At 39.1% G+C, this 21,838-nt stretch overlaps 2 protein-coding genes across 6 annotated transcripts in view; one reads left to right on the top strand and one right to left on the bottom strand.

Moving 5' to 3' along the window:
* Positions 1-21,347, bottom strand: part of BMP7 (bone morphogenetic protein 7) — a 64,978-nt gene extending 43,631 nt beyond the window's left edge. Inside the window, exon 1 of the mRNA XM_075011485.1 lies at positions 20,604-21,347. Within this exon, the coding sequence (XP_074867586.1) occupies positions 20,604-21,027 (424 nt within the window). The 5' untranslated portion in view covers positions 21,028-21,347. The remainder of the gene's footprint in view (positions 1-20,603) is intronic.
* Positions 21,348-21,434: 87 nt separating this feature from the next.
* The window catches only part of SPO11 (SPO11 initiator of meiotic double strand breaks), a 63,237-nt gene continuing 62,833 nt past the window's right edge, over positions 21,435-21,838 (top strand). For 3 of the 5 annotated variants that reach the window (XM_075011489.1, XM_075011488.1, XM_075011486.1), the window contains exon 1: positions 21,436-21,574. Coding sequence is in view for 1 of the 5 variants with exons in the window: in XM_075011490.1 (XP_074867591.1) it covers positions 21,496-21,574 (79 nt within the window). In the remaining 4 variants the exon portion in view is untranslated. Of the gene's footprint in view, positions 21,575-21,838 lie in introns of all 5 variants that reach the window. The other 2 variants (XM_075011487.1, XM_075011490.1) reach the window with 2 other exon arrangements.

Below are 21,838 nucleotides of genomic sequence, written 5' to 3'. Positions count from 1 at the left end.
AGGTAAATATGGGGGCCCTAGAGGCATAATTTCAGAAAAATGTGAAGGTGAAGGGGAGAGGCAAAATTGTGTCAGCATATCAACTGTTGCTGTGATTATGTTCTATCCTACAGTGTCAGAGGGTAAAAATGGAGAATGTGAGAAGTTGGGGAAGAGGCAGATACGGCTCCCTCCTTTGTTGCAAAGCAAACAATGCCCTTAGTTGGGCCTTGGTAGGAAACACAGAAGTAAGTCTCTAGTTTGCTTGAAAATCTAGCCTCTGCTTTTCTATCAATAATCAGAACAATAGCAATCCTGTACAGAAAGGGCCTCTGTTTCTCTGAAGTCTTGATTATTCATATTTCTTGAGATTTGCTAGGTTGCAGCATTGCAGTAATACAAAGTGAGGCAAAATGGCATAAAATGAAATGACAGAAGAATTAAAATGCAACACACTAGATAATTGTGCTCAGTTGTAACACTTTGTGAGCACCTGATTCAAATGTATGGGAATAGTGAAGCGACAAATGCTAAAGAATCCATGGCATTTGAAAGCTGCACAGTACACTTAACGGATTCATATTATTTCAAAGTGTTTTGACACAGCCCTAAATTTATTGCTTTCAGCCACAACACTTCTAAAGTCAAAATACTTTCATTTTAACAGAGGTCAAAAATAACCCTCCTCAAACCCAGTGAGCAGTTATGGACTGGAGAGGGTGGGGGAAGTGATCACGTTCTAACATCTGAAATCTCTCAAATGGCTACAGTAAAATATACTTCATTAGAAAGCTAGGAATCTTATGTCCAGGTCTAGACTTTTTCAAGCTATTGGACTTTAAGGCTGGGACTAAGTATATCAATTCACTAAATTCCAAAGGAACTCCATGCCTAACTCTTTTAGGCTCCTTTGAAATCACAGTTAGCAATCGCATCATTCTGATCATCATTTTATATATTTACTCTGTTTTGATTCTTATCTAATTTTAATGTTTGCTATCTGGAAAACTGTGAAAGCTACAGCCTATGCTGTAACTCAAGTAGTTCACAAGAACATCAAAAGTTACAATATGTCAGAATTGAAGGCAGGGAGGGATAAGCAAGACACCCACATTTGTTTTTATTAATTATTAGCTATAGAAAATGTTCAGATTTTTACTTCCTCTATCATTCGGTCTCTGATCAAGTTTTACACCATAGCTCTTCTTAGAAGCAACTTCTTTTTCTATGTTCAAGAGGCCATAAAATGTCCCAATCACATGAGGAAAAAAGAGGAAGTCTGATACAGATTTGCAGAGTCAGAATGTAAATTAAGGGAAGAAAACATCTTTCCTTCAACTCGCCGTTAACAAACATGTTAGCAGAGATCTAGTTGAGTTTTCCTGACTAGTGTATTGAGAGAGTTTTGTTCATACAACCATGCTATAGATTACATCAGCCTACATGGTATGAACACTGAAAAATCTTCTGTGTTTGACTTCGTATTTCAGGGCTCTACTTTCCGTGACCACATTCCCTCATATAGAAAATGGCTGTCCTACTTTTACAAATTGAGCCAACCAGGCTCAACACTGCTTGTTAACAAAGCACAGTCAGCCTGCATTACATTCAGTCTCATGTTGTTATAAGGGAAGCTGAACTGTGTTGACTCTGACAGCAACAGGGCAATTTGTTTTATTACATGGATAATAGGGATCTATGCTTGATAACTGGTGTTACCGAGGCCAGAGTTTTAAGTGTGGACGCAGCCATATTACAAAACGTATTTAGCATAAGAAAACTGTGTTAAAACCCTGTTAGGACACTCAGGAGAGCGCTATTTCAACTGTAGTGCTGAAAAGTTCACTCTATAAATCAAGTTACTTCGAATCAGAGGAATAATTTTGCAACAATTTCAGTGAACTTAAAACAACAACAACAACAAACGTTCAAGGTCATTAAGGGTCTGATTCCTAACCTGTTGGAATCAATTGGCATCTCTCCCTTAACTTTCATAATTTTGAATGAGCATGGCAAAATTCTTCTCACCTACGGGAAGTAATTATTTTTATGCACAAGTAAAACTTAATGCATTTCATTAATAGTTATGAAAAACTTATGTCGGAGCTAGGTTACAATATAATATAATCAGCAGTAGTAAAAAATGTGTGAGTAGAGTTTCTGCATGAGTTAGTAAATCCATATTTTAATCTTCCTGGAATGTTTTGATGGTGCATTTAGAAAGCAGCTGGAATATTTAAAAATCTATGGTAAAATTGCCACTTGAAAATTTGTTTGCTATTAATGTTTGTACAAGGCATTTTATTAAAGTATCTCCTCTGTCACTGACCTTTAAATATAATGATGACTTTTTATTATATGGAGAAATTAGAATGTTGGTGAGGTTTTTTTTTTTTAGTTCACCAAGTTAAAAAAATGAAGCGCTAAGAGGAATGTGCAGTAGGTGCCTGTAACTTCTTTTATCCCAAAAAGGCCATGAGGGATTTGTGAAGGACTTTTATCTCAAATAGATTAAAGGTCTTGAATTCCTGAGGCTGAAAGATAAGTCAAAGGAAAATAGATTCCAAAAGACACAACCAGCCCACCAGCAGCCTATGAAACATGTAATTGTCTCAGCTACAGAGTCATTCAGCCTAGTTGCCTGTGAAGCCCACCAGGGAGTCAACATAGGCCAATGAAATAATCTGCTGCATCTTGGCATCAGGCATCTTGCTTAATATCCTTCTATATACCACGTATGCCTATGGCTGTTGATCTGGCTGACAGAAGTAGACAGATTGAAATGCAAAGGAGAAATCTTTTCTTCTAGCAATTTCGGATCTATGAGAAAACAAAAATTGTTTCTTAGGTGGTCATTACTGTTAATATTTTAAAATTGTTTTGGTACATATTTGCCTGGTTTATCTGTGCAAACATTTAGGGTGAAAGAGTGCACAAGCTGGCTAACTGTACGTGCCACTACATAATTGGCATACATTAATCCATCTACTTTATTTTTGCATATATAATTTTGTGCTCACTTACACCATTTTAATACCAAAAACTTTAATCAACAAAATACTGTGTACTTAGCAGAATCTTTCTAGTATTAACTTCATTTAAAAAAAGATCTAAGGCCTGCGATTTCATAAGTGACTGGTTGGGTTTGCTGCCCCTGTTTCCAAATGTTCAACTTGAGGCACTTAATGGGGCTGGACTTTCAGAGTCTGGCCAACAGAAGCTAGGATTTCGTGCTCGGGATAGTCAGTGCACAAAGCCACTCACCCATGCACCCTTCCCAGGGGCATGCATCGTGCAGAGAGCATGTGGCTCCCACAGTCAGCTGCTTTGAGAGGTGGCGTGGCAGGCAGGGTACTTCCCTGAGGCTCCTGCTGAGCCGTGGGAAAGTGGTGGACCAGATCCAATGGTTTGGCAGGCTGGATGCATCCCACAGGCCATGTTTTGTTTGCCCTTGCGCTACACTGTGCTTTATAGCGAAGTTACAGGTCTGTTGAGGTAAATTTAAAGCAGCAAGAATTTGGATCTGTGATGGGTTTTAATTCATTCACTGGCTAAAAGGTTAACATATTTACTAGTTGAAATAAGTTCACTAGAAAAATATTGAGTCTCACATGTAATTCAGTAATACATCACATCATTGGCAACTGCCCCAACCCTGCAACTTTTAAAATCACAAGTTCCTTCTAACATTATCTCCATCATCTTGGTAGCACCTGTACCGTGCTGAGTGCTGTGCCAATAACTTGCAAATAGTCCTCAAAGGTGTTTCCTGTAAGCTGAGCACTAGCCCAGGAGAGTGAGGTGCAGCCCATCTGATTAGCAGAGCATGCACAGCCACCCAGAGCTGTTTCTACAGGTGGTGGCAATCCACAAATGCCTTGGTGTACATAACAAAATGTATTCTGCCCATGGAAGTAAAAAAAATTAGAACACTGGGCCTCCGCTCCCCTTTCTCTCTGGCCCGGCTCTCACTTGCCCTTGCATGAGTGAGCAGCGTGAGAGAGTTTGCACCTTCTTGAGTAGCCCTCACAGGGCAAATCAGTACAGCTGTGCCTGCAGGACTGGGAGGAGAGCTGTAATCTGTCCCTTCTGCATTATCCCCTGGACTAGGATCAGCTTTCCCACAGAGAATCATCCTGATGGAGAGGGCAACCCCATTACACACTGGACTATCACAGGAAGTGATGTCCTGAGGCATGTTCTCCCATAATCCTCCCACAGTGACACGTGTCTATGCTGCCCATTGGAGAAGGCTGTGTGCTGAACTCATCATTTGCCAGTGCTCCATTACTGTATGGAATGGAACACTCTAAAAGGAAGTGTGTTCTCATCTTAGAAACTCAGTCTATTGCAACAATTTAAGCATCATATTACCCCTCAGAGGAAAGTAGTTTATTGTTAAATCCATAACACATATGGGTAAAGTTTGAAATCACACAGTGAATCTGTGGCACAGATGAGTGTAGAAATCAGAGGTCTAATTCTGCTTTCACTGGTGTAATTCAATAGCACATAATAAGAGACGAACAGACTTCCATGCCAAAATTCTGATTTCCATCCCCAAGAGACACCGATTAGAAACAGGAGGTTAAGAAATATTTAGTGCTTATTGCTGTAAGCTTATGGGGTTCAATGGGGAAACATATCTCCAGGGTTAATGCTTTCCCCTGCACCATAACTTCATTTTTACGGCTTTTCATCATAAAAATAGCGTTGCCAATAACATCACCTAGCTGAAAACCAAGCAGGGAGCTTCCAAAATTCTTGCAAAACACTGACTTCTTGTTATAAATTCATGATTGCTAATCTCAGTGGTGCATATCACATCTGTACCAGGCTTCAGGATTGGAAAGAAGCAACGTCCCTACTGCTGGATGGAATCGGGAAAGATGTTTTCAGTCTGCACATTCATCAGTGTTAGCCATTTCTTTGTCAACAAATCCCCTAAAACAGACTATTTCTATTATGTACAGATGTCCAAGAAATAATGGAATACTGTACTACAAGATTAAACACTTCAATGTCAGCATATGTGCTGCAGGACTCTGAACAATGGTGTCATTGTACATGTACCAGAAGGGAGGGCTAAGGGGAGATGGGTTTCATTATGTCTAGAGCAGCAGTAACTTCTTCTTCCCAAATGGAATTGAGCTCCAGCAAGCAAGGATGCCTAAACTGGAGACTGATATTAAAGCAAAGTGTTTGTGTCCTTTCTCATATTCACCTGGTTAAGCTTGAAATGGCAAACCTAGTGTTACCTGTCTGATTTCAGAAGAATGGTGCTAAACCATCTAACCTCCTAGAACTGCTGCAGCAACAGAAAGTCATGAGATCAGATGATAGTGCAAACCACCACATCTTGTCACCCCACGTTATCCAGGAGTTTAAGCACTAGTGATCTTAGGATGGCAGAGAAAATAATATGATGTAGGGGCATTCTTCAAACTCCTAACTGGGAATCGAACTCAGGATCTTCCACTATAAGTAAGCCAACTCTGCCATCCAGTGTGTGCTAATTAATTAAGTTGTTCCCCTGTTAACTTATCATGGAGGCAATAGGAATTATGAAAATAAGGCACTGAAATTTCTGGAAGATTTATGAAATGCTGAAATCAAGGCTCAGAACAATGAAGGTTACCTATTAGTGATGAACTTCTGCAATTCACACTTGTGGGGTAAAGAGGCTTGCAGTACAAGCTTTGAAAATTTTCAAGAGGGCAGTGTCCTTTTTCAACCATTCTCTTTCAGCAATTGAAAGGAACTGAGGGAGAGTTGGGACCAGTGTTCCCTGTAACCTGATCACTTGGATGGCCACCCAGGAGAGATTCAAACGATGCCCTCTTAATGAGCAGAGCGCCCAAAGCCGACATGTGTTTCTACTGGTGATGCACACATTCACATGCCTCAGTGCGTGTAACCAAATGTATTCTGCACATGGATTTAAAAAAATTGGAGGAGGGAACACTAGTTGGGACTGCTCCCATTGCTATACCCTCTGAAACCCAAGCACTGCAATGTGATCATGGTTTGATATGATGTGGTGTTAGCCTGTCTGATGCAATGTCATTTAAGTTGTGTGGTAATGTTTTAATAGCTAAACAGGGACAAACGCTAAAAGTTTCAGTGGTTTGATTATTGTTCAAGCTGAACAGCCTGACCAGGCTTGCAGTCTTCGTGAGGGTGCTATCCAAGCTTACTGCAGTGTTTTTAAGCTTATACAAAAGAGTGAGTGATGTGTTTGAATGTACCATTTACTATATAAGGAAAATGGTCATTCTCCATTAAAACATATGTCCTGTTGTTAAGCTTCTAGCCATTAAAGTTTGCAATTATTACAAATCTTGTGCTACTGACAAATGTAAAAACCAGCTATCTTGCAACAGCTCATGGCAACTTGGAATCATTACCTTTGAATGCTATACATTGGGGCCATCTCTCCATTCTATTATATTTACTTTTGGACCAACTGGAGAGAATATCATTTTCAGACCTATGATTTATTTTTTTTTTTTAATTTCCTCTCCCGCCTTCTTGCTGAGCATGAAGAAATTTTAAAGATCTTTACCCACAAGGTAGTGGTTTTCAAGCTCGTATATCTCTAATTATCTTTCCACAAGAACTAGCTTATTTTTTTCAAACAATCTTCTGTTCCATATTACTGCCATAAACTCTTTCATCTATGGCAGCCACGGGACTGGAACATTGCCGGATATTCAAATATTCTAGATAACTGAGAGGTTTACATAGCAATGCATAACACTAAAGAAAAACAAGATCAGATATTAAGAAACAAACAAAAATGTATGCAGTGTACTTTATTTACCAACAACAATAGCATTGTACACTGTAAAATTATACTGTATTTGCATTTACTTTCACTATACCGTACTTATGGAAAAGGTAACTAAAATTTACTTATGGTTAAAATGATGGTTATTTGAGAGTTCTGGATAGTAGAATGCTGGATATGAAAGAGTTTTTTTTCTGTTCGTGTATATGATTATATAGCATAAAGTTACATACTATAGCAAGCAACATCATTTGCAAACCTGCTATAGAGAGAAGGACTGGGCTCTGGACTGGTACAGCTGGTTTAAGGTATTTTAGAAGTAAATGAAATCAAAAGAGAATTTATAATCCTTCCTGAGGTCTGGATTCCATCAGACTAAACTCATTAGGCATTAAGATGCAGGTGCAGTGAAATAAAGGATTGTTCTGATTTCTTTAATACCATACATTCACATCATGAGTTCAAAATAAAAGTCTTTAAAAAGCATGCACATATATTTTGTATACCTATTAGCAAGCCTTAAAAGAGAGTTGACAGAACCTTATTTCTGTCAATGGAACATGCCCATTTCTGCACTGATACGGCCTAAGGACTGTATTGAGGCATTGTATGGTGATAGGCCTGTTTATATTGAAATGTTTGTTACTCATTTTCTTGTGTTTTCCTTTCACCTCCCAAATGCCTGCTCAGATAAATAACACAGATGTAATTCCTCTTTAAATGTTTTGTCATCACAATTAGCATATCCCCAACATTATACCAAATCTTGGGCCCAATCCCACAGACCTTCTGGGGACAGCACAGAGGGCATCCAAGCACTGAGGATTTGGATGATTGGGACCTTTTTGATGTTTTATGGTTGTACAAAAAAAAAAAAAAGGAAAATCCAAGAATCAGTGGGCCCAGCTTTAAATCATGCAGCTTACTGGTTTACCTGGTGGGGATCCCCTAGAGTCCTGCACTGCTAAGAATGCAGTTCACTTGACATTACAAAATAAGCAGGAGAGATCAGATACGTGACTGATTAGAATCTCAGCCACTGATTGTAATCAATAGCATTTATAGTTTGGAATGTATATATTCTGAGCTGTGCTGTGACATGGTAACAGATTACACCTTTTTGAGCCTCTCTGTGCAGCACCAAATATCTGCACTTTTCTAGGTCAAAACAAAAAAGCAGTCCAGTGGCACTTTAAAGATTAACAAAATAATTTATTAGGTGATGAGCTTTCATGGGACAGACCCACTTCTTCAGACCAGAGCCATACCAGAACAGACTCAATACTTAAGGCACAGAGAACCAAAAATAGTAATCAAGGTTGACAAATCAGAAAAATATTATCAAGGTGAGCAAATCAGAGAGCAGAGGGGCAGAAGTGGGGGGGGAGTCAAGAATTAGATAAAGCCAGGTATGCAGAGGAGTCCCTGTAATGAGCTGAAACATTCTCATTAGGTCATTATAGGGGCTCTTTTGCATACTTGGCTTAATCTAATTCTTGACTCCCCTCCTTCTGCTCTCTGACTTGCTCACCTTGATAATGGTTTTTCTGATTTGTCAACTTTGATTACTATTTTTGGTTCTCTGTGCCTTAAATATTGAGTCTGTTCTGGTCTGGCTGTGGTCTGAAGAAGTGGGTCTGTCCCACGAAAGCTCATCACCTAATAAATTATTTTCTTAGTCTTTAAAGTGCTACTGGACTGCTTTTTTGTTTTGATAGTATATAGACTAGCACGGCTTTCTCTGTTACATTCTAGGTCAAGCAGTCTTTGGAAGACTATAGATCCTTGCTGTGCCAGGGATGGCAATTATTGAGAGGAAAGTATTTCTACCCTGGAGGTGAATGCTCAGTAAGAATAAAGTTTGTTTTGTTTTCTTTTGGTGGGGTGGGGGTTGGACCCATTCTGAGGAGTTCTACTGTGTATGTCCCACATGTTCTGTATATGGAAAGTCCACTGGTATTAATGTCATTTATTTGTCAGGATCACATGTAGCATACTGAATACAATGATTCGTTAAACACAAAAGGTCTTAAAAGAAGCTGTTTTTACAGCAAAATTTCAATTTAGTTATTCCAGCCAGAGGGGTCAGCCACTGTCCCCAGTACAAGAAGTGCTCAGTGACCCATTTCACATTTTGATTTGAGATGCCATCTTCCCGTGTGCCACCGCACCAGTTCAGATCAGCTGAACTGCTCCTGCTCACCGCTTTCTGAATTTGAAAGGTTGGGAGCTGAAGAGAGCCCTCGGCTGAGAGTTGGCAGGATTACACTATTCAGTCTAAAGTCCCATGCTTTTGCCAGAGATGGCACATGTTCATACAGCTTATTCCTTTGTGGGAAGGAAGGTCAAAAGAGAGATTAATTATTTTCATTGACTAAGAATGAAATTAAGTGCCATTTTAATAATTTAGTGTGTGCGCTCAGAAATTCTCAGATGGACGAATTAAGAATACAAAACTATGCATAATTCTATTGGGGTAATGAATAGGGAATGGTGATGGTTTCCTACACTGATGGCCATTTTGGGGGTTTCACTTCAGATATACTTTCAGGCCTTGTATCTTTTACAATTCAGATTTTGTTGGCCTACTGCCCATTCCTAAAGTCATCCATGGATAGGAAGAGACATACTTGCTAGCAGTTTAATTCTCCCACCTGTGCATAATAGGTGTTCTCATGTGTATTGGTCGACAGTGGAGATCTGGAGTCAATCCCAAAAAAACAGTAATTACTACTTATGCAATTTTTTGATTGCAAGCCTTTTGTATGAGATTAGCTGCTGTAGTACTCTAGATTCCCCAAGTTATTTTGATATGAATTAATGGAACTTAATTCTCACTTTGTTGTATTGTATTATTTAAAATAGTGCATGAATGAGGCCATGGCATTTATGCAGGAGGTGAGTCAGATGTCCCTCTGAGGACAACAAAGAGACTTTGGTCTATTACCAACATGTCATGTTCAGTGCGACACAATTTTGCCTTAAGGCTTTAACTGACAATTATCACTAAAAAAAGGCAAAAATCACAAAAGTGTTGCACATGGATACTACCTCATTTATAGCAAAATGGATCTTCACTTCATGCCCCTGGATTTATCAGCAAAGCAAAGGCTACTGATACCTGAAAGATTTGAGTCTGCAGGAGCATTTCTCATTCTGGATTCTTTTAATACGTGCCTGATTCTTTATTCCTTGTGTTGGCCTTAACATGGCACAATCATTGAAAGGTTTCTTGAAGTGTTTGTTGTAATCTGCGCATTGAGAGGAAAGAGCCATTATAGCCAGTTACCAAAATCCCATTCACTTCAATGGGAACAAGATCAGACTGTGTGGCTGTGTCTACACTTGCATTCCTCTTTTGAAAGACTCATGCAAATGAAGGAAATGAAAAATGCAAATGATGTGCTGATTTACATATCTGGTGCCTCATTTGCATATTCTTTCAAAAGAAGGAAGGCAGTGTAGATGCTGCTCTTTTGAAAGAACCGTCTTCCTATTTTTATGGACCGAGGTGTGGAAAAATCTTGATCTTGTGACCCAGTCCCAGAATTGAATGATGGTTTACTCAAAAGCTTCTCTTTTCAGTGTCAAGGATGGTGAGACCAACTCTGGTTATTTTCAGCTATTCCTTACTGCAACTTACTACAAATATAATTGTGTCATTAGGGGGCCCAATAGTAAAGCACTTAAAATACAAGTGGGCATGTTTATTGTTTCCTCTAGAAGGAAACAACCAACCACCAGCAGCCCTGGGTTTTCCCGAATTCAAATAAACATTTATTACTCCTCGTACCTAACAGACTGTGAGGTTAATATTACACTTTTTTTAAACTCCCTTCTCTTAACAACTGCTGAATTTTTAGGTCTATGGTCAGAAAGGGAAACTTAAACTCAGAAGAATGTTTACTGCACCATACAAGGTTCAGCAAAAGTGATGGACAGTACTCTTTATTAATCTCTAAAGAGTCCCTAGTGCGTTATAGGTATTGTCCAGAAATAAATAACTTAAAGAAAAATGAAACATTCAGAGTCTTTTGAGTGATAGCAGCAATTAGTTTTAAGCTTCTTGAAAAATTGGTATTTTTTTTCTGTTGGCTTCCTGCATGCTAGCATAATAAGTATCATTGGTGAACACATTCTATTAATTGTGAATATCTGACATTTGTGATTTCACAGATAATAAGCATATACCAAGAAAAAGATCATGTATTAAAATAATCATTCAAACTCTAGTAAGTTGTAAAAAGCAGCATTCATTATCATTTTTAGTTCTTGTACAGTGCTATTTCTCCTTGGAAACAAAGCTCCTGTTAGAGTTAATTGGAGTTTCAGAAATGCTCTGTTAGGCCCTGAACAAAATTATTGTATCTCTTAATTAAAATTACTTCTCAGATATTGACACAGTGCTGTTACATAGGTATTTTGGGGGATTTCATATATTTATATTTATTTCGCTGCCATTGAGCTTTAGAGATGACACATTTGGTAAAATCTTAGGGTATGTGCATTCCACAGAATCAACAAGACATGATAATCTGAGGGAGAGTTTAGCCCTTTCCTGGAGTCAGATCATGCCCTAATTTACAGCCCCATCAAAGTTGGTGAAGATGCTGTGCCAGATCCTCAGCTGTTGTCCACTTTTTTGACTCCACTGACTTCAGTGAACCTATGCCAGTGTATTTGAGGCTGTTGGCTTGATTACATTGATGTGCGTGCATGGAGGTGTAATTCAGAGCAGAAACTGATACATTGTTAAGACCAATCTAATAAAAGGAAACTTTTTTTTTTGCTTACTTAAAAGCAATTACACATGGACAGTCAACTTTCTTTTAAAAAAACAAAACATAGTATAGCAGTTGGCTTGGTCTATGTGAAGTTATTTCCTTATTAGGAACATAGTGAAATTAGGGTCATGGTAGCTTTTTCTACAGAGGATGGTAGTGTACAGTTTTTAACAGCTTCCCATGAAGATATAAGTAAAAGGATTTTCTCTACTACAAAGCGTGCATAGTTTTTGCAGTCCAGGTGGACTTGATAGCACTGGCTGCAAGCTGAAATATCTCATTCCCACCCTTCAGGCACTTCAACTGTAAGCCTTTCCAGACACACTGACTAAACACTTTCAAGATGAACCTAGAAGGGTAGTGGCGGTTGTTATTTTAGCCACCAACTAAGCATGAGGCTTGTTGATCTAATTGCAAAATGAGCTTTTACAAACTTTGGGGAAAATATTTGTGTCCCCTTGAAAAGGGCACAATCAGCAAAACCTCACACATTAAAATTCATAACTTTTTTTCTACTTTTCAAAACAAGGCAGAAGGTTTTTTTGTTTGTTTTGTTTGTTTGTTTTTTTGCCCCCACCCAAAAAATTTAATTCAACCTAACGACAAAGAATCTAAGTTGGAAGGTGTACCAGGAAGAAAAAAGATGGTAAAGAATAACATGTGACCTCAGAGATGCAACAGATGAAACCTAATACTCTAAAGGCAGAAATTTTCAGACAGTTTGGAAATAGTTGAAGGTAATTTACGAGAAGACTTGAGTGACGAAGCACATTGCTTGAAGTGCCTTTCCTTCACTAGGCACTTTCTAAATTCTTTCTCTTTCATTTCTTTACTCTCAGGAGACCTTTAAATCCACTGAACCAAAACACTTTGTTTGTTGGTATAAAGCAATACTGGCACAGATGGTAGAACACTGCACCTGTTCCAGTAAAATGGGAAATGTGTGTGTGATACAAAACCATAGCACTCATTAACAGAAATGTACAGAAACATGGACAGTTTGCACTTTTTGAATACTTTCCTGTAAAGGAAAAACCCTTGTGTTTACCATGCTAATCTTAAAATAGAAGCAGTTAATCAAATTTTAGCTCTCTCGTGTGTAAGGGACAGCATGTGTTGTTAGAATAAATATGAGTACCCATGGCTTCATCTTTCAAAAACCAAACACTTTAGTTCAGGTTTAAACAAAAACCCTTTTTTGATATTTTTAATCAAACTGACAATCTAAGTATCACCCTTTTTGACCATGAGCAGCACTTCAGTAGTTTTTCTTTAGAGAAATAAAAGGGGCTACTCAAGGAGTAAGGTATGATTATTGCAAGTACAGGTGACAGAATCCGGGTCATCCTGGTCAGGTAACAGAAACTTAAGTTTTAAGTAGTCAATAAATAAATTAAACATCGTGGGAATAATTGCAAGCACCAAATCACCCTTGATAGCTATCAGCGAAATTTGTTATGTAAAGATTATCTCTGGTGCACAAGTAATATGCCAGATAACATCTGACAGAAAGAAAAACTGGCTCCTAAATGAGAGAGAACATTAACCGATAGCTAAACAAAGGATAAATCACTTCAAACATTTCTCTCATTAATCAGTTCTTATTGTGTAATAACCCATTCCCTCCCTCCCACACACATTTTCAAGCATGCACGTGTGTGTGCGCACACACATGCACAAGCTTGAGGTACAAAATGTCATGAAAATTCCTGAGTATCATTTAATGTTGGCAGCTCTACACTGTAAAGCCGTTTATACAAAACTGTGTTTGGCAGCTCTCACTCCTCCATGGGAACAAATTAACATTGGCATTCCAAACACAGGAAAGTAAGGAAATTAGAAACACAGTTTATGTTTGGCCAGCACTTTGAAATACTGTACCATGCTACTGATGTCAATTAATGAAAAGCAGAGTTTTGCGGAGAGGGTCTGGTTTTGAAACACATTAACACACATTAAATATGTTTGCACAGGAACTAGACAGTAAGCATTTTGGTTCCAAAACAATAAAGCAATTACACTAAAACTTGTAGTCTCAGAGTTGCTATTAATTCAGTCCACTCAATCTGGATCTCTAACGGATTTTCGCTACATTCAACATGTAGCTGATACAAATGTTGAAAAGAATGAGAGTGTTATTCTGGGCCAAATTCTGTATTCTTACTCACAGGCATTCCTGTGGAAGACAAAAGGCCTGATTCTCTTCTCAATGTAAATCTGGAGTAACTCTGCTTAAATTAATGGAGTTACACTGATTTTTACCCCAACGTAAAACAGAGCAGCATCACATCCTGAATACAGTCCTGAAGTTCTATTCATGAGCGTGAAAAATAAGCACCTGAAGTTTCATAAATATGAAGCTTTTTTTAAAGGCAGCATATTCACCAAATCATAGAGCCTCCTGTTTTTACATTTATACAAAACAATCGAGGTGACAGATAATCTGATGCCATAACTCTATGAATTCAATGGAGTTATGCCAGTAGAGACTGCCGCTCTACAATTTTTACAACATACTATGTGTGTGTGTGTGGATGTTCAGATATTTTGATATCAATAATCTTTCATCACTGAGAGGTCTCCATAGGAAACAAGTCTTGTATTAAGTACATTAGATCACATTTTTGTCAAACAAAATATTAAATTCTGTCTGTTACAAAGACAGTCAATGGTGGTTTAACAGCCTGGATTATTATAAGCAGCAACCAATAGAAGCTGGTTCATGTTTTGATTATTTGCAGTAAGGGAAACCTTTTATCTAAACAACTAATTTCCAAGATCAGAGAAGAAAACTATTCAAAACCCCAAATTAAAATCCTGCATGATGACTATTTCCATACAGGACACTGACCAGATTCAGATTTCAGTCCCACTGGTGTAAATCTGGAGTGAGTTTAATATGGTTCCTTTAGATTTTCATGGTGTAAATGAGTTTAAGGGGGCAGATCCAATGGAGTTAGGCCAATTTATAAGTCTGAGAGTCTGGCCAAAAATCTTCTCCTAGGTTCCAGTCATACAAACATTTACGCTTGTCCTTAAGTATATTCATGTGAGTTGTCCTACTGAGTAGTTCCACTGTCTTCAGATGTTTTCAGAATCAGAACATTGGTCTTGAAACTAACTTTTTAACATACAGTCCACTAATTTCTTTTAAAAGATTATATATTTTTTCTAATTAATAATTTACATGTATTTTTAATCTAACTGAATGTTTTGACTCTGTCTTGGAAGAAGCTGACTGTGTTTGCAAAGGAACTAAAGGTATGTCCTACAAATGCTGCATATCACCAGGCAACCTCTTGATCTGGCTACTATTAATTTACTTCATTTATTCATTCGCTTAGATGACTTCATCATCTCAATGTCTTGCTGAGACTCGTTAAGATAGAATAACTCTGATATGTAAAAGTAAATGTGTTACATTTTAACCACAAATTAGCAGTTTCTGTATAAATATTAGCATTTCTTTACTTGGTCAAGGATAAAAACCATATTAGCACTACCACATATTTGATTTTAAGCTAACTAAAAACAGAGGTGCTTGCAATTTAATATATTGATTTTACCAGTGGGACTTAAAATCTTTTATAATAAGTGTACACAGCTGCACCACTCACCCTCTGCCACTTTTAAACCTAATCCCCACATTCCTCCTGACAATAACATGACAGGATCCACACATCCCTGTATTAGCTTTAACCCCAGTGACACTGCCAGAATGTATTAAAATAAAGCATAGCAATGCCCTATTTAAAAGAAGCCTGTCAGCAGCCCTGATTTAAGCTTTAATAGTTGTCTTTTTTTTAATTACAGTTTCCAACCACATTTGCAACCTTCCCAACATGCAAAAGTAAACTATACGCAAGCTTATTGATAAAAGAAAACACAAAAGCTGATTTTCACGATGGATGTTCACATGCTGTTACACTGACTTTGAAAAGAGAATGGTAAAAAAATTCTTGCACAAGCAAAAAGGGTTGGTGAGAATGGCAGCATATCCTAAAACAACAGTTAACAATGGTGTTTAACACTTACACAAAGCAAGATACTCTAGTCCTTACTTGCGGGGGGAACCCTACTGTGTGATCAAAAGATCTGGCCTTCAGGGCTAGTTTTCTTCAAAGTCTCTTACTTTACATTGTGGCTGTCTAAATTTCAGCTTCCAGTGATGATATTCATGCGAACACTGAAGAAAGAGCATGCTGCTTGTGGCTACAGCTACATCCTTTCATAGAGAGTAAACAAAATGACATCCTCCAGTTCTATCTATCCTTGTGTGCATGTGCAGCTATTGGAAGCACAAGGATGGGGGCAGGATCCTGCACAGGAGTACAAGAGAATGAGAGGCCTTGATATTCCCTTTGCTATCCTCTTCACAGGTATCTACAGCCTGTAGTTTAAATAATGAGTCCATCTGCACAGTTCCAGGGTGAGGCAGGTAACTAACTGCTAGTGTCATTTACCATTATAGAGATAAGGAAGCTAATACAACATTCAAGGTTTCCTGCAGGGCTGATCTGTACATTCCAGGAATCCTGGATTGCTACTTGCGACACAAACAATATTTCATTATTTTTATTTTGAGGTCATTTGCTGCAAACGTTTTCCCATAAGGTAATTCTACACCACCTAAGCATTGGCAGAACAATATGGTCTGACACAATGGCAGGGTGTACCTGTTCAGGCTTGAGAACTGTAACAGTACTAATGTGCAGCGGGGAGAGGGAGGAAAATTGGAAGGCCTGGCCTAATATATGCACCAAATCATTTGATCATGAGCAGACATTCAGGTCCAAGATTTAATCTGCTTTGTTTCATCTGTGAGATACATGAAGATCAAGTAAGTTCAAATCCGGGTCAAATATCCTTGAAAATCTTTGATTTATATAAGCAAAAAAATGAGGTTTTCAAAGTGATTATGAAAGGGTTACTAAAAACACAGCTGTACACGTATTCTTATATCTAAGGCTCTCCAAAGAAAAACCGTGTGACATCTATATTAACCTTTGGCTGTACACCAGTGAAGGCCTGTAGTGAGCTGGAATGTAAGGCAGCCCCTTCCAAATTTTAACACAAGCCAGGTTACAGCTGCAAATGCCTGCAGCCCATGCTCACTTTATAAAGTATTCCCCAAAGGAATTTTTTTAACTGTTATAGAATCTTTTTCTAATACCGTACAGTGTTAAAGCCTGTTATTAAAGGGCAAAGAGAGGGTTCTCTATGCCAAACACTTGTCAACGAAAAGGATAAGCCAGATGGGAAGAAATAAAATGAAACTTCTTGATTTTCATTTTAAAAAGCCACTTTCACAGGTTCCTTCCAAGAATGACTATTTTTATATTTTTAATCTAATTTTTTCAAGGATTAAACAATTTTATCCATTTTATAATCCTCTAGGAGACAAATTAACTGATTGCACATTACTCATTCTGGGTCTTTTTAAAAAAAAAGTCAAGGAAGGACAATTTACCAATTCAAGACTATTAACATGCAGACAATCCAATTAATTTTAGTGGGGAAAAAAAGTTTCATGCAATTTAGCAGATGTTTTGTCATTGGTTGCACTTTATGAATTTTGAAATTAAGGTTGGCTAAGAAAACACTTTTTCTTTTAAATGAAATCCAGAGGAATAAAATGCAGAGTAATAACATTATAAGCCTGGTCATTCTTTATTTGAATTAGATATACAAAACTATGTGGCCTAATTCTCTTTTTTTTATATTCAGCCCTATTCCCAACACAGCCCCATTCCTCATCCATCTCAGTACAGGTGTAACTAAACTAAATGTGTCTAGTGATGTATCTACTTAATTATCAAGCTATTACAATAATGCTAGTTGATCAATATAAATCTAGTGTTTGTTTTGTTTTGTTTTTTCAAGATACCCTTGAAATAAAGCACCTTTATTCCCCCTAAGGTAAAATGCAAACTCTTTGAGAAAATTCAGCCCTGATTTAACTCTACAGACGTCAATGAATTTGTCTCCTCTTTCATAGCCTGTAATTTATCAGTGTAGGTAACATCTCTTATTCCCAACACAAATCATCTTTCGAGATACATATTCAAAAAGTATGGTACACCAGCCTTTGGAAGTCTCACAGTTGTGCAACACCATAGCTTGTTTACTGAAGCTTAGATTTAGTAATGGCTTCTCTACTTACTCTCACTTCCTCCTTTACTAAAATGCACATTTTATTATGCTGTGACACTTCCTCATTGTGCTAGCTTTAGAATGTAATAAAAGCCTACCTGTGAAATACAATGCCCACAGAGTATCTCTTACACAACTAATACAGACTGTGTTTAGCAATTCAGCTCTGGTTTAAATGGAATCATTGTGGAAAGCTTAAAAAATCAGTCCTACAATAGATCTAATTTTCACTGTACGTCATAGAAAACTTCATACTCAAGCAGGTGTTGTCTTTGACTATATATGTGAGCTAGTAGCTAGTCTAAATCATTAAGAAGTCCATAAACAAGTCAAGCTTTGTCCTACACAGATGAAAGAACGATGACTATAATGGGATGAAAGGTGTGCACAGTGTTGAAGAAAGCTATTCCACATCTATGTCCTTTTTTAAACTTGTCCCAGCATGCACTGTTGACAGGGGAACAAAACAGTACAGATAAACCTCTCAAAAGTGCCTTGTTGGTAATAATTCCACCTGCTATATAAAATCATTGACTATTGCCTACTTTCTGACCTAATGACTGACCATTCTGACAGCAATTAAATAATTATAATGGACCATTTTGCTTGTAGAATGCTTTTATGCTTTCTAAACTGACGACAAAACCCAACAGTTTTGATGGAGTGCATAATAATCTTATTATTTGTAATCTCTGTTTACATATGTGCAATTGCTCTGATGTGTTCTGTGACAGGTTTGCAGAATAGGAGCCATCCAAAAATTGTTCTATATTGCATAATGTGTTGAGTAATTTCCCTATAATTACACTTGGGGCTAAAATGTTTGTGTGCAATATACTTTACTTTAGGGCCTTCACCTTAACAGGCATTACATAAAACTCCCATGGATTTTAAAAATGATGTCTGCTCATTTCATAATGAGTGTGAAACTGGGCTCCTAGAGTGGTACTTATGAAAGCTATGTTGGAATTAATTTTTCCTTTTTATAAGGGATATAATTATTCCCCTGGAAAAGAACATTTCTCTATCTGGATTTGACTCTATTAGGATTTTGTGAAAGGGATAACTATTTTTACTATATAAAAAAGAAAAGTGGGAATTTATTTCATTATTTCAGCATCTTTTGTTTTCTGTTAGATTTTATTGTGTCCCTGCACTCCCAAGCCTTAGCTGTACTTTATACTTAAAACTAAGCCATCAGCAAGCAGAGTGTCTTCAAAGTCAAATATTTGACTACCTACTGTAATTTTGGATGGGCCAATGTTTGATTTTAAACTGTATTATTGATGATTGGTTTAAATATTTAAGTGATTAGACAAGCATTATAATTCTAAATGGAACCTGTTATCACTTTCAAAAAAGTGTGGGCCCTGTCCAAAAATTGCTCATATTGATGTGTGACTCATGGACACTAGATATCCAGCATAAATACTCGAACTCCAGGTATCATCAAGATTGCAGTGGTATGGTAATTGCATATAATCATAATTATTCAACTGTGTATCATAGTGCTTTTACTGCTATTAGTGATTCTCCTTCACGTGCAATGTCAGGAGGATTATGATTCAATTTCTGTTGCCACCATGAAGTTCTAGGTGGCCCTGGTGTGAAACATAGTGACAACTATTAAATCCTAAAGGATGGATTTTTTTTTACAGTATTAAAAATAAGGGTGATTACAATCTGAACCATTTTCTGTGTGTCAGGGCTATGCCTTTTGCTCCTTTTACCCCATTAAGGCAAAGTTTGAGTTGATCCTGTTTTGAAACTATAGTTCAGCATTGGTCTTGAAATTGCAGGCACCCAATCTGTACATTTGGTGGTTTCAGAGCCACACGTGATGAGTGCTAAAACTGGATACAGCAAACTGGGACCTATAATTACATATTTAAAATAGAATGCTGGCCCTGACAACATTTTACTTAAATCCAGATGAGTTAGTCCAAAAGGCTATACAATCTGTAGCAGACAAATAGAACTCAGATTGAACTGTGGCATGCAATTAGAGGCCTAGTGTGACAACTTTGACATTATTTGCAGAAACCCATCCACATGTGCTTGTGAAAGAAGGCAAATTAGAATCTACATAGAAAATAGAAAGAGGGGCAGAAGTAAATAAAGATCTACCACTGAATCTCTCAAGCAATGAGGAAAACAGACTGGCAGCAGCTTGGCCCTTACAATGCAGTTAATGCTGTCTTCCCTGCTCCACTGGGATCCATCCGTTTACAGCCCCTCTGGTGGCCTTGTGATCGTTTACATGACTCTAAGACCAGCGCTTTGAACTAGGCTAGCCGCTCATGGTCTTGTGCTGGTTGGTTTAGCATCTTCCTTGGAGGTTCAAGATGCAAGCCAGCCCTGCTCAGGATTGCTGTGAAGAGCCATACCTGAGCTCCTCAGCTCTGGGACTAGCTTTATGGCAGGAGGAGGAGGAAGACTTCTCATGTGGGGTGGAAGCTGATTCCACACACTAAATGAACTGATAAAAACCCCAGTGATGTGAAACAGCCTGAGCCCTGCCCAGCTGAATTTCAGTATCACTGCCATGGACACAAAACATATTTTCCCTTCCCAGCCAGTGGGCCACCTGTGCCCACCATGAAGGACACTGGGTCCTATCAGATATACTTGTGCCCCCACTCATGCATCTGATGAAGCAGGTCTTTGCCCACAAAAGCTTATGCTCCACAGTATCTGTTAGTCTATAAAGTGCCACAAGACTTCTTGCTGTTCTTGAAGATACAGACTAACACGGCTCCCTCTCTGATATTTGTGCCAGCAGACGCTTGTCCTCCCTTCTCCCCTCAGAGTGAAGTCTCCCCACTAATCCCAATCTCAGGCACTCCCGCCCCCCCGCCCCCATCCCAGTCCTCCTCCGGACTGGGTTAGAAACTCACCCAGATTCACAAAGCTCATCACCATGTCCGCCTCGGTGAGGAAGTTGCTGTCCTGCAGGCTGGCCAGGGGTGGCCCCTGGGTGCTGAAGATTGGCTTGTAAGGATAGGAGAACCCTTCTCCCTCCTCCCCTGCTGCTCCTGCCGCCGCCTCCTCCACCGACATGGCATTGTAGAGATCCAGCATGAACATGGGGGCAGAGTTCTGCTTGCCGTGCAGATGGGGCCGGGGCCGGTGGGGCAAGCCCAGGATGGAGAGAATCTCCCGCTGGATCTCCCGGCGCTCCTGGCTCCGCAGCCTCCTGTGGATGAAACTCGAGTGCACCTCATTGTCCAAGGTGAAATCCGCCAGGATGCCGCGCAGCCACAAGCAGAGAGCAGCAGCAGCCCACAGGACCAGCAGCCAGGAGGAGGCAGGCTGCCTCATCTCTCCCCTCGCCGCCCTCACGCAGCTCCCTGTGGAGGGGAGAGAAAGAGACCCCGGGGGCTGGAGAGCTGAAATAAATACTTTATCATGAAAGGCAGCTGGCGAGGGGGCCGTTCTGCTCACTGGGGTAGAGAGTTCCTCTGCAGATCCAGCGTCAGTGCACGCATGATAAAAGCCTGGCTCTGCGGGAGGCTGTGGAGACTGTAAAATCCATAGGAGAGGGAAGAGAGAAATGGCAAAGATAAAGCTGGAGTGTTGCTTTCGGCTCTGAGCTCTTTCTCCTTCTTTCTCTTCACTTCTCACAAGCTACGGCTAAGGACTGTTTAAATGCTGCTTTGCAGACAGCCCTGGCAGCAGGAGGTTGTATCTTGTGGGAGGAGCAGGCAGCAAAACTCCAACACACACTCTCTCTCTCTCTTCACCACCACCCCCCGCCTCTTTCTCCAAACTGCTTAGAAAAGAAAATCCATGTTACTGCCTAGAGGAGGAACAGCTGATCAGGTTGCTCTTCAGGATGTTTATGGAAGCTGCTGGATTGGAAGAGAGGGTGAGCCATTTCCAAGTAGTTAAATGAATGTAAACATGATTAAGGAGAAAACACCCAAGAGGGAAGGGGTTGTTTATGTTGTGGGGAGGTCAATCCTTTGGGAGAATGGGGACACACACTGCCCAGAAGGGGGAAGCAATAAATGCATACATTTAACATTTAATGCTATAAATATGATAAGCAAAGAGACCTGGGTGGCTTCTTCTACAGGCTGCTGTGGAGTGCATGGAAAGTGGAGAAAGGAAGTGTCCGGGAAGACTGGAG

This window comes from Carettochelys insculpta, chromosome 17 (genome assembly GCF_033958435.1).
Source record: "Carettochelys insculpta isolate YL-2023 chromosome 17, ASM3395843v1, whole genome shotgun sequence".
In the NCBI taxonomy this organism is placed as follows: Eukaryota; Metazoa; Chordata; order Testudines; family Carettochelyidae; genus Carettochelys; species Carettochelys insculpta.
Note: the sequence above shows the minus strand (reverse complement) of the source record. Positions and strands in the feature narration are given on the sequence as shown.